Source organism: Chiloscyllium punctatum, chromosome 4, assembly GCF_047496795.1.
Source record: "Chiloscyllium punctatum isolate Juve2018m chromosome 4, sChiPun1.3, whole genome shotgun sequence".
Classification (NCBI taxonomy): Eukaryota; Metazoa; Chordata; class Chondrichthyes; order Orectolobiformes; family Hemiscylliidae; genus Chiloscyllium; species Chiloscyllium punctatum.
In genome coordinates, this window is record NC_092742.1 from 82,591,458 (window position 1) to 82,603,628 (window position 12,171).

The 12,171-nt window shown below is 42.5% G+C and overlaps 1 protein-coding gene across 6 annotated transcripts in view; it reads left to right on the forward strand.

The window, feature by feature from the left end:
* Positions 1–8,888: 8,888 nt before the first annotated feature.
* Positions 8,889–12,171, forward strand: part of actn1 (actinin, alpha 1) — a 209,915-nt gene continuing 206,632 nt past the window's right edge. For all 6 annotated transcript variants that reach the window (XM_072569172.1, XM_072569174.1, XM_072569176.1 and 3 more), the window contains exon 1: positions 8,889–9,107. In XM_072569172.1, coding sequence (XP_072425273.1) covers positions 8,997–9,107 — 111 coding nt within the window. In that variant the 5' untranslated portion in view covers positions 8,889–8,996. The remainder of the gene's footprint in view (positions 9,108–12,171) is intronic.

A 12,171-nucleotide genomic window follows, 5' to 3' on the forward strand; every position in this document is an offset into this window, starting at 1 on the left:
TAATTCTCAAACATCTATCAATGTAAATCTTGGATGCATTTTTGACTGAGGACCTATACATTTTAAGTAGAGAACTCCAAAGATTCACAATAGATTTGGGAAAACATTTCTCCTCATCTTACACAAAACCATTTTATAGTAAGAGCATAAGAGGTTGAGGTTTATAAAATCATGAAGGACATAGATAACGTGAATAACAAAGGTCTTTTCCCTAGCGTGGGAGACTTCAAAACAATGGGGCATATTTTATGATGAGAGGAAAAATATTTTAAAAGGATATAAGGGGAATTTTTTTACAGAAAGAGAATGGTTCTTATGTGGAATGAACTGGCAGAGGAAGTGGTGGATGCAGGTGCAGTTACAGCATTTAAAAATATTTGGCTAAGTAGATGAATAGGAAAGGTTTGGAGGGATATGGGCCAAGCGCAGACGGGTGGGGCCAGTTTGGTGTGGGAACATGATTGTCTTGGACTGAAGGGTCTGTTTCCATGCTGTATGCTATGACTATTTCAGTCTTAAATGGCCAACCCATTATGCTGAGATTATGCCCCAGTGTTCTAGACTCTAGAGTTGAGGGAAAACAATTGCTCAGCATCTATCTGGTCAGGCCACCTCATTCATTTACAAGTTCAACCTTTCATCCTTCTAAACTCCAGAGAATATAAACCTGTTCTACTTATTCTCTCCTCGTAAATCGTCTCATCTCTGGAATCAATTTAACAAACCCTTCATTGTAACCTCTTCAAGGCTAGTACATCCTTCCTGAAGTCAGTAGATCAAAACTGCAGTGATCTCATGAAATGCCTCTTTAATTGCAATAAATCTCACTGTTATATTCCAACTCTTTGAACCATTTACTTTATTAATTACTTACTGTACCTGCATGTTAACTTCCTGTGATTCACAGACAAGGACACCCAAACTCTTTGAGATTAACTTAATTTTCAACCTTGCAAAAAATATTTTACTTTTCCATTCTTCACAAAGTGGATAGTTTCGCGTTTCCCCTCACTACAACTTTTTTTGTCTAACCATTTAACTAGCCTATATCCCTTTGTGTACATCTCACAGTTGTCATTCTCACTTAGATTTGTATCTTTAGCAAGCCTGGGTACATTATTCTCAGCCCCCTCATCTAAATAATTGATACTGATTATTGATTATAAATAATTTATATATAAGTCAATATATGTGTTAGTTATAAACAAGTGACGCCCAAGCATTAATCCCTTTGGATGCAGCTTACTGACCCAAAAATTACCTATTTATTCCTATTTATTGTTTTCTGTCTGTCAACTGATACGCAATTGATTACACTGTTGCCTTCAGTCATATGAACCCTAACCTTGTTTAACAACTTTACATGTTGCATCTTCTTGAAGTACTATGTACTTGCTTTTCCATTTGCCCATTTTGTCTAAATGTTATGTAATTCTAATAGAAACGAGAATGTTCAGTTTCCATATTGGTGACTGATCTATACTGCTGGTGGGTGGCAAGTTGCAAATCAGTTCCCTTTGCATAGGCCAGAGGAGAGATATTTAATTTTCAACCATCTCTCTCCTCTTCACTCTTCCTTATAGCAGCATCATGCTTCTCTATTTTCTTTTTAACCCTCTTCCTCTTCATCATTTTAGCTTTTTGCAATAGTCTCATCACTTCTCATACTTTCTAGATCCTAACCTTGAGGTTGAAGATGCTTTTAGTATTATTCATGGAAAAAGAATATAGGGCCTAGGCTGATACTTTTAACACTGAGAGAGCACAGTACTCTCAGAGGTGCTGTCTTTTGCGTGTAAATGCAGAGCACATTCTTCTCCTTCCACAGACACTCTCTCCAGGTCTGGTGACCAGCTGAGGGTTCACTCAATCCAGTGTCAAACGTGTTAAAGATTAGACCAATGAGAACAGATCAGGGTCAAGATCTGAGGATAGATCATCAAACCTGAGATACTAGTCAGTGATTGATTGCTGTCATATTTCTCCTGAAACTGATAACAATCTTGGGAGTTTGCACATGTGCAGAATTACATGGAAATCCATAAGTTGGGTCAACCAACATATCCTCTCAGTGGACAAAGCATAATCAAGTCATACGGCATGGAAACAGAGACACGATATCTCTGCATTATTTCAGACGAGCTCAGGGAAGTTAAATATTTATCCTGAATGAACATTGATAAAACTGGTCATGGTCAACATTTCTATTTGTGGGAGTTTGCCATGGACAAAATGGCTGCTTGCTGCATTTCCTCCAATGACACTAATCACAACGCTTGGTGGCTCAGTGGCTCAGTGGTTAGCACTGCTGCCTCACAGTGCCAGGGACCTGGTTTGATTCCACCCTTGTGTGGCTGTGTGGAGTTTGCACATTCACCCAATGTCTGTGAGGGTTTCCTCTGGGTGCTCTGGTTTCCTCCCACAATCCAAAGCAAGTTGGGTTGGCCATACTAAATTGCTGGAGGATGGGTGGATTGACCAATGCAGAGTTACAGGGATGGTGTGGGTCTAGGTGGTATGTTCTTCAGAGTGTTAGTGTAGCCTCAATGTGTCAAGTGACCTGCTTTTGCATTGTGTGGATTCTTTAGAAATATTTAAATGTCTAGAAAGTACCTTGGGATTTCCTAACATCATGAAATGTGCAAAATATATGCAAGATTACTTTTCCTTTTCTTCAGGGCCCACAAAAAAAAGCCTAAGGTGACTGGATTTTTTCAAAGTCTCCATATTAACTTGTTAGCGTTGTGGGAGTCTGTGTTAATCTGAATAGTTTCTTCAAAATTCAACTTTTTTTTCCCTTCCTCCAGAAATTTTATTTGTCTGAGATTTCCAAACCTTTCCCCTCCCCCAGTCCTTCCAGCCTCAGACTGAATTAGTCTTTTATATCCTTCAGAAGACTTATTGGGACTTTAGGGATTTTAAATATTCCCCCTCTTTTTAAAAAAAAGGGAATCTCATCAGCCTGCAACTTGCAATAAAATGCAACAAGATATGCTTGGGAGAGGAATATGTTGGTTTTTAAAAACTTAAATGCTTTAATAGTATGAAGGAAAAATAGAATTTAACTAAGACTGGATCATTTTGTCAGTTGTTAAACAGAGCTCAGAATCAAAAATGTGTAAAATTCTTCTTGACTGATTATATTTGTTAAGGTAGCTCTGGTGGTGAAACTCCACTTAAAACTGGCCTCACACAATGCATTTTAGTTTTCTTCCCAATAAGGCAATACAGGAACTGAATTAATTCAGAAATTAAGATAATCTGAAGCTGCCTTGTTCTATACATGGCATTGAATATATCTGGGGGATGGGAGAATTCATTGCACTATTTCGTAGCTAGAGTCAGATTCAAACCGGCCATAATGATGTAAATGCTCTGATTAACTGAGAGCAGCTTTTTAAAAAATATTTAGATTCACAATTGAGGGTGGCGTTTTGTGCCTGGCATTACTTGGGACTCGAATGGGGAGGAAATCACAGAAACTTAGAGGTGCTATCCCTAATGCAAGAGTAAGACTATAGAGAATACTCCCCCAGAGCAGTAAGCTTTGTGGAGGTTCTTTATGGAGACTAAACAATTAAGCATCCCTTGCAGAATTGCCACCCAAAGAATGCAGCATTGAAAAGAACTTGTACTTCTTGGAACACTGGCAGCACTCTCACTGACAGCATTGTGTGGGATGGCTTGGTCAGTGAAAGGTTGGAAATTGATGGTGTAGTGATTGTAACGAGGTCAGCTAGATGGACCTCATAGAAAAGGAGTTCCCTGACTGGGCTGTTAACCTGCTCCAATAAGGAAGCCCTGGCTGATAGATATAAACAGGAGCATGGGTGGGGGGAAATAAGCACTACCGCAGTTAGGGGTAATGTAAAAAAAAGATAAACAGATGATTGTTCTGTTCACTCTGAGAGCTGTCTCTTGAGGGAGCTGGACCAGTGTCAAGGACTCTTCTTTTTTGTATCAGAGGAGGGGACTAACTCTGAGCTTGCTGGCCCACAGCCAGTGTATTGGAAGGAGGAAGAAGAAGGAGGAAGAGGAAGGAGAAAAAAGAAAAAAAAAACAGGAGAGTCAGAGGTTCTGTTCACTCTGAGTGCTGGCTCTGAGGGAACTGGGTTAGTGTCATGGATTCTCCACGTATGAATAAAAGGTGACTTGGTGATGGGATACTGGCCTTTGTGGGGTTATTTCAGAAGGTGATTAGTTTGGAGGTGGTCAGTTAAATGTCCGTCACGTTTGGTTAAAACGAAAGTACAAATTCAGCAACTTGTGGAGTTCGCACATATGCAGAATCATGTGGAAATTGGAGCTTCTTGTCTGTGATTCTATACTTCTCCAGAAAATTTATTGCTTTTACATTTTTAATGTCACTTTAACACACTTAGAAAATTTAAACCTTGTTATAGTCTGAGGATTAAGGCTTAACAATCATTATCTGAGAATGATGGTTTAGGAGAGATGTTAGGAAGTACATAAAATGTAATAGAGATTTTGAACAAATGGCAGTGGATGAACATTCAGTTGTTAATTTTAAACATGAGATGGATAAATTTTTGTTTATCACAAATGAACAAATATGGGCCAAGAGCCCATGGAGTTGGGCCATAGATTATCCATGATGTAATTGAATGGTGAAACAGGTTTGAGGGGCTGAATGGCCTATTGTGGTTCATATGTTCTTAATTATATATGAATTTATCATTAGTTGCAGAGGAGATGAGCAATTCTACTAGGGTCAAAGGTTGTGGATCACATTTAGGACATGCATACTTGAATTCCTGGAAGGCAGGCACTGTATAACTCTTAGCTCCTTAGACTCCAGAAAAGATATCCTTTGAAGAATGCAATGTGGAGCTTTGAAGAAACAAGTCTTCCAAAGCTCCTCCTCAACTTTATGTTGACAGACATCACTGACCCAGTGCTCCCCAACTCGCAGTAATACCAGCCTTCATCCACCAAATTTCATGCCCATGTCTTGGTCAAAGGCTATACTCTTATAAGTCCTAACTCTCTGCCTTTTTTTTTGACTGCATCTTCTGGTGTTACATCTTCTGGGAGAAATTGGAATGGAGTTGCATTGAAAATTGGCAGTGTAGTGATGATGCCAGGCTGTCACTGATGGTGAGATGGGCTGGCATTGAGACTGGGCAAAAGTATTTTCCATTGAGCACTAATTGTCAATGAGGAAAACTGTAAGCTGCCGTAGTTCCATAGGCTGCTCTCTCATTTAATCTGAGGGTCACCACACCTCCAGCAAGATTGAGAGAGTAGGGCCTTTATGCTGTCCTCAGCTGGGGCAGAAATTAAACTTGCTCCGTTGGTGTCATACTATATCGCAAACTAGCCAATTGAGCTGACTGACTCCTGGCTATTGGAGAACCATTATCACCAGCATTAAATATTAAACTGATCCTACTGTCACCTACATGACATATGTCCTTCATCTTGTCAAGAGGTACACTAAGAGTGGAGAGAGAAGACAGTGCAGTGCTCAGAGATGGAGCATCAGTCTGAGGAAGTATGAATCATGCATACCCTTCGCCATTGTAGATGCATTCACTTCGATAGGTGCCCCGCCACAGATAAATAGAGAGCAGGACATTGTGAGGAGGACATGAAGGCACAGATAGCACTGGAGACATGATAATGCAAGTGCAGGGCAATAAACCTGGAGTATTTGTGGAGAAAATGTGTGGCCATCTGTCAAAAACTCCAGGGTCATGTGCACCTGGGAACTGATGAGTTGTGCACTTCTGTAATATGAGCTGTGATGGCACCGGTGTTTTTTTCTTTTGCCCATGGTCATTTCCACAGGTAGAGGTCTTGTGGTACACTGTGTGCATTATCTCAACCCAACCTTGGGACTTGATGGCAAAGCTGGTGAGTCATAGCACGGCCAAATCCAAGGAGTCAACTTGAAAACTTTTCCAACACAATGGCAGGCTGTGGGAATGGGAGAGATCACTAATCATTGCTCCATGTGTGTAAAAGTGCATATTGCTACAGCAGCGGGTGATCTCTAACCTACCAGCCTCTTGTCTCCATTCGAAAAGTGGTTAACCTTAAGGGAAAGGCACACACTCCAGGCCAATGAGTGGATGTAGGCACATAACAATGGCTCTGGATATGACAAATTTGAAAAACATTTATCAGATAGTCAGCTAAATGGCTGAGCACTGCATTTAAATGTCCTTCACATTTTGTTAAAAGGAAAATGTTAATCCACGAACTTGTACAGTCCACCAGTGTGCTGAATCACGTGGTAATCATGTTTTTGTCTGTGATTCTATGCTTCTCCACAGGGTGCGCTGCTCAGCTACTGTCTAAATTGTATCAATGAAAATCTCTTATTCTTAAAGTATTAATCTCACTGTAAAACGCTTGAAAAAAAGTTACAACAGGTTGATGAGGTCTATCAGGGATTTCATGATTACTACCAAACTGTCTCACAAGCCAGAAAGACGTTTCATATTAATGGAATTTCAAATGACTCCGTTATAATAAACTGTTTGTTTAAAAATATTGGAATTTATCTATTGTGATCGCCTGTCTGAAAAAAATTTAAACTGTGCTGTCTATAAGCATGCTGCTATGTGATTGGCCATCTCCCCTGCTGGTTGCGTTCATTGCTATTGGACATGTGCCACCTTTAAAAATGCCCTTTGGCAGGAAGTTTGGGTCAGGTATCTCTGCAGACTCAGCTTCCTTCGAGCATTACTGAACCAAAAAAAAAATTAAAAAGGCCACAAACTCTTCTTTCTCTGCCAATGCTGACTGATTCAAAAGTTGGGGGAAAAAACACACCAGCGTTTCAATAGTGTTTTTCGACAGAACTGGCAGTTCAGCCCCGTTCACATTGAGTCCTGTACCACGAGGACCGGGTATATGTTACTCACTCTGCCCAGACACGCAGTCCCAGTCAAGTGGGGAGGAGAGAAACACGGAATTTACTGTAAGGATGAAATAGCATGTTGAGTCCTTTTAAACTTTACAGTCTGTAACCTGTACTGGATTTATTTTTTAACGAGCGTTATATAAATCTAGATGTGCTCGGTTATAAATGATGCAGACTGCCGGAGTCCCTGCCCCGACACGACATCTCGACAGCATCAGAAGTGAAGTCATAAATTGCACAGCAGCTTCTGCCTCTGGGTCCTGTCTCAGTCAATGGGTTTGCTCAAAGTTTACCTCCAGCCCCTTTTAAAACAACTTTTCCCTTATATGGTTAGCGAGATTTCTGAGCCTGCTACCCTGATACAGTGGAGGAGGCGGGATTGTGTGTGTGTGTGTGTGTGTGTGTGAGAAGAGATTACCTTAGATGGCAAACAAAGTCCTGCCTGAGGGTATGTCGGATGCTGTTCCTCCGTCCTGCCCCTGCATATTTTCAGGCAACTTTAGATGCCATCGAAAAAGGGAGACGCTTGCCAGCAATCTGTGGAATGCAAAGCGCTCAATGTCAGAGTAATCGCGGCGAGGAAGAGGTAAAATAAAAGACACACAATGTTGGATCTAATTCGGGATGTTTACTCCATGAGCAAAGAATCCCTGATTCTGGGAAACACGACAGGATTATTTCACCCACTGAAATCAACTTTCTTTTAAAAAAATAAAGAAATACGCCAGCCCTGTTTTATGCACAGTAAGAGGGACGTGGCGAGGCTAGAAAGAGAGAGAAAGTGAGATTAAGAACTGTTATAGCTGGGCTACTGCGCTGCAGGAGTGCGACAGTCCACTAGAGGCGCTTTCTGGGTGAAATTTACAAACAATGATCATGACTGCACTAGACTCCCCCGGCAGCAGCTGTCAAGACAGGTACAGTTGAGGTCAATTATCGCCCGTCAGAACCCATTCCAGCCTCGACTTCAGTGCAATGTGAAGCCTCAGAATTATACTTGGGGCAAAGCTCAGAGAACGCTGGAGAAACTCAGCAGGTCTGGTTGCCACTGTGGGGAGAGAGAGAGAGAAATCGGAATTAACGTTCCCACTCTTCACAACTCCCTGCTCCAGGGGGTAGACTCGTCCCGTTGGCTCTGTCACTCCCTTGTACAGATGCTGCCAGACCTGCCGAGTTTCTCCAGCACTTTCTGCTGGGCTATCGGATTTGCAAGGTTAAAAAACAGTGACTGCAGATGCTGGAGACCAAATACTGGATGAGTGGTGCTGGAAGAGCACAGCAGTTCAGGCAGCATCCACTTGAAGCCGTCGCTAGCTGGCGACTCCTCTGCAACACGCTCCCTCTTCCGCTGGCCCTGTGTCAGTGTGGCATGACCTTAGAAGGTGATGCTGATGTTACTGGGATTGGAGGGCGTTGGGATCATCGTTAAAAATCATCAGCTCGCCAAAGAATTCTGATCCGCGAATAAATCTGAATTAAGGCGACGGGGGATATATCTTGTCCGGATGCACTGTATATCTGATTGGTTTGTAGTATTGCTACAGTATATCCTTCCACCCTGATTCTGACCATAACGATACAATTTATTGCCCTGAGTGAAATGTTGCATTCACACTGGAGGGGAGTCTCACTGGTTAACGCCTTTGCAGGCTATCGCCGCCTGAAGCGGGTTTCCAACAACAACACAAAAGGACAGGAAAGCTCGGAAATTAGCGAGCGCCTAATTCACTGCATTGCTAAGCGCGACAAGCGTCTCTCGCTTGGCTCTCACGGCACAAGTGACATGTCCAGACCGACCCCCCCCCCCCCCCCCAAAAGCAGCAGAACGGCCCCAAAAGCCCTCGGAGGGAAGGTGGGCGGGGCCGGGTCTTTGACGGGCAGCTCCTTTCATCAATCCGAGTGCGGGTTGACAGCGAATGGGAGCGGCAGGAGGGAGGTGGGATTTCCGTCCCCGTCCCCCCCCCCCCCACACACCACAGGCACTGAGAGAGAGAGAGAGAGAGAGAGCGCTGCTGGGTTCAGCCTGTCTGTGTTACATTGTAACCCTGAGCTGTGCTAGCGACACCTCACAGGGAGAGTACACACAGACGCACACACACACACCATGGATCATTACGATGCGAACCACTCGCAGAGCGATGACTACATGCAGCCGGAGGATGACTGGGACCGAGACCTCTTGTTAGACCCAGCCTGGGAGAAACAGCAGAGAAAGGCAAGTGCTGTTGTATTGCTGAGCAGCCGGCTCGAACCACTCAGAGGATCAAAGCATTATCTCCCTCGCTGGCTTTCCAGTTCCGGAGATCATACAAGTGATCCACTATATCCGAGGGATTATAGGCACAGTCTCACACACACACACCCCACCTTAGTGTTTTTTGTAAGTGAGGTGAGAGTGTAATCAGTGGTCGGTGCTGTCTCTTTTATTTTAAAAAAATCCTTCGTTGTTGAAAATCTGATTCAGATTTAGTGTGGGTGTGTTTGTCAGTGTGGAGATGAGAGAGGAATCCTTTCTTGAAGCTGGGCTTGGCTTCAATGAGCTGCAGTGTTGAAGTTCTGAGTGCAACAGATGGTTTTTACTGGGTGACTGACTCCGTGTCCATTCCACGACGTAGCGGCCAGTATCTTTCCGGCTTTGTAAAAGTGTCAAACCGAGAGATTTTTCCCTTTTAATCCCAAAGAGGGGGGAGGAAAAATAAGTGATAAACAGTCCAGCTTTTTACTGCACCCTTCCCTAGCACACAGAGGGATGATAGGTGCCTTGACCTGGGTGTAGTCCTGGTGCTTTACAACAGGTAGCCTCCATGTTTAACACACAGTTAGATTCATCCTCTGGTGAGTTTATCAGCTTTCGGAGTATTGTGGCACACCTTTCAGACCTCCCAGGTACTGAGGCTGGTACTTCAAAGCGAATGGCGATCAGATAGTCTGAAGTGAGCTCCATGAGTTGATTTTTCGGTTTCCGTTTCTCCTTCAGGGTAAACACTTTTTTTTTGTTGGGTATTTGAAGGAGAATTTTCCAGCGATCTGGTTTCGGCACGAGCGACTGGGTGTTTCTGAGGTTTGGTGAGATTGCACGGTGACAGGGCACTCTACTGGGCAGTCTTGCCGGATCTGTCTCTGTCTCTCTCTCTTTCTCTCCACCTGGTATTCCTGGACCTGGGAGAATCAACCCCCAGCAGCCTAGCCTGTTTGTGCCAGCCACAAGCCAACATGAGGTCAATCTTCAAATCATGCTGGGTGGTGGGGGGGGGTTCTTGTGAGTTCTAGTTTTTGGAACCATTTGTTGTTTGTTTGAAGTGAAGGTAATTCATTTCCCCCATTGCCACACCTTCTCTGTGAAAGGTACTTAAAACTGAAAAAGAATGACCAATCTCTTGTCAGTGGGAAAGTTTTGGAACTGGAGACTGGTTAATCCTTGAATTTATTGCTTGGATTCTGTTGATTTGAACTGAAACATACGGTTCTCGCAACACTTTCTCAATTGCAGACCACTGTTTGATCTAGGTCAGTTGTTGGCTTCTCCGGTCATACTGGTGTAAATAGGGAAATTTAGGTGCTCCCAACCATTTTTGATGAGTTTTCAACAAACCACGCTGGAAAGAATTTTCGAGTTGATAAGAGTTTGGGAAGGATAAGGGTTGGGTTTATACTGTGGAGTCATGTCCAAAAATGGTAACATGCTTTCTCTGCAATGTTTGACTTGTCTTGGCCAGAGGTTTCATGCATGAGGTCATTTTTCTGCGTTAGGTGTATATCATTTTAAATGTCTGCATTTCGTTTTGCATACCAAACAAGTGACATTGTTGTACTTTAGTTTTCCTTCAGATTAGCATGTGACTGTTGTGAATCCTCTTGTCATTGTTAGAGTGAAGGTGACTGTGGCTTTTCACTTAATCTGCTCACCTCTTGTTTATCAGTTCAAAGGAATGAATAAGAAGTTCAGCTTTTTAAGAAAATGTTTGTAAATGCTCCTATTTGAAATGTTGGGAGACCAGAACACACAACTATAGAGTGCAGTAGGAATCAGACTAATAATTATTGTCAGAGAGACTGTACCTAGCACACTGTCAGAGGCCTTGTAGGAAAAGTTTTACTCCTTTCTGTTCCCCCTTCATTAGGGAAATGTTAGACAGAGACTTCCTTATTTCCAAAGAAGGGACAGACATGTGAAGGACATGTATGTCCTGTAATTCTGAATACCAGATCTAGCTATTTTATTAAAGGATCCAGGTCTGATTCCTGTCTTGGTGTATTTTTGCCATTTTAGTGACATTCCTTGCTCTTATCAAGCACAGTTTGTGCTGCTTTTAAGGGTGCAGCTTTATTACATTGTTCTGAAACTGAGTGGTGTGTTGTTTCATTTGAAATGAAACCATTGGCTTTTGATGCGGGTGTTCCCACTTGTCTGATCAAAGGTTATCTCCCACTTATTACAGCATTTCATGTATTGTGATTTTTGGTGGTTACAAGCTGATACCTTTTTTTGAGTCTTCATGGCTTAGTCATGTAGCATTTTGATCTGCCACCTACCCAACACAAACATTGATCCCTGATCTTTGTAGGGAAATCAGGTTCTTTTATGGAATTCTGAAAAGCCAACTTCAAGGACAGGACAGGGCAGGATTATCTTTTGTGTGTAAAAATTGAAAGCTGTTCTTTGCAAACTGAAAAGACTGGGTGGTTTATCTTTCTGACAAAGTATGTAAATATATTCTCCAATGCACAAATATAAATTACAGTTATGTAGCTTTTGAGTCTTCTGTTAATTTGCCTTCTATGTTTTGATAGACGACAATGACAATACCTGTCGAATGTTAATACTCCTATTGTTGTTCTACAAAACTATATGACCACAAAATAAACCAACCCGGAATGTAATGGAGATGCACAGCATGGAAACAGACCTTTCAGTCCAACTTATCCATGCTGACCATATATTCTAACTAAATCTAGTCCCATTTACCAGCATTTGGCCCATATCCCTCTAAACCCTTCCTATTCATGTACCCATCCTCATGCTTTTTAAATGCTGTAATTGTAACAGTCTCCACCAACTCCTCTGGCAGCTCATTCCATACACACACCACTCTCGGCGTGAAAAAAATGCCCCTCTGGTACCTTTTTAAAAATCTTTCCCCTCTCTCCTTAAACCTGTGCCCTCAAATTCTAGACCCCCACCTTCCCTGGAAAAGACCTTGGCTATTCACCCTATCCATGTCCCCTCATGATTTTATAAACCTCTACAGGGTCATCCCTCAGCCTCTGACACTGCAGAG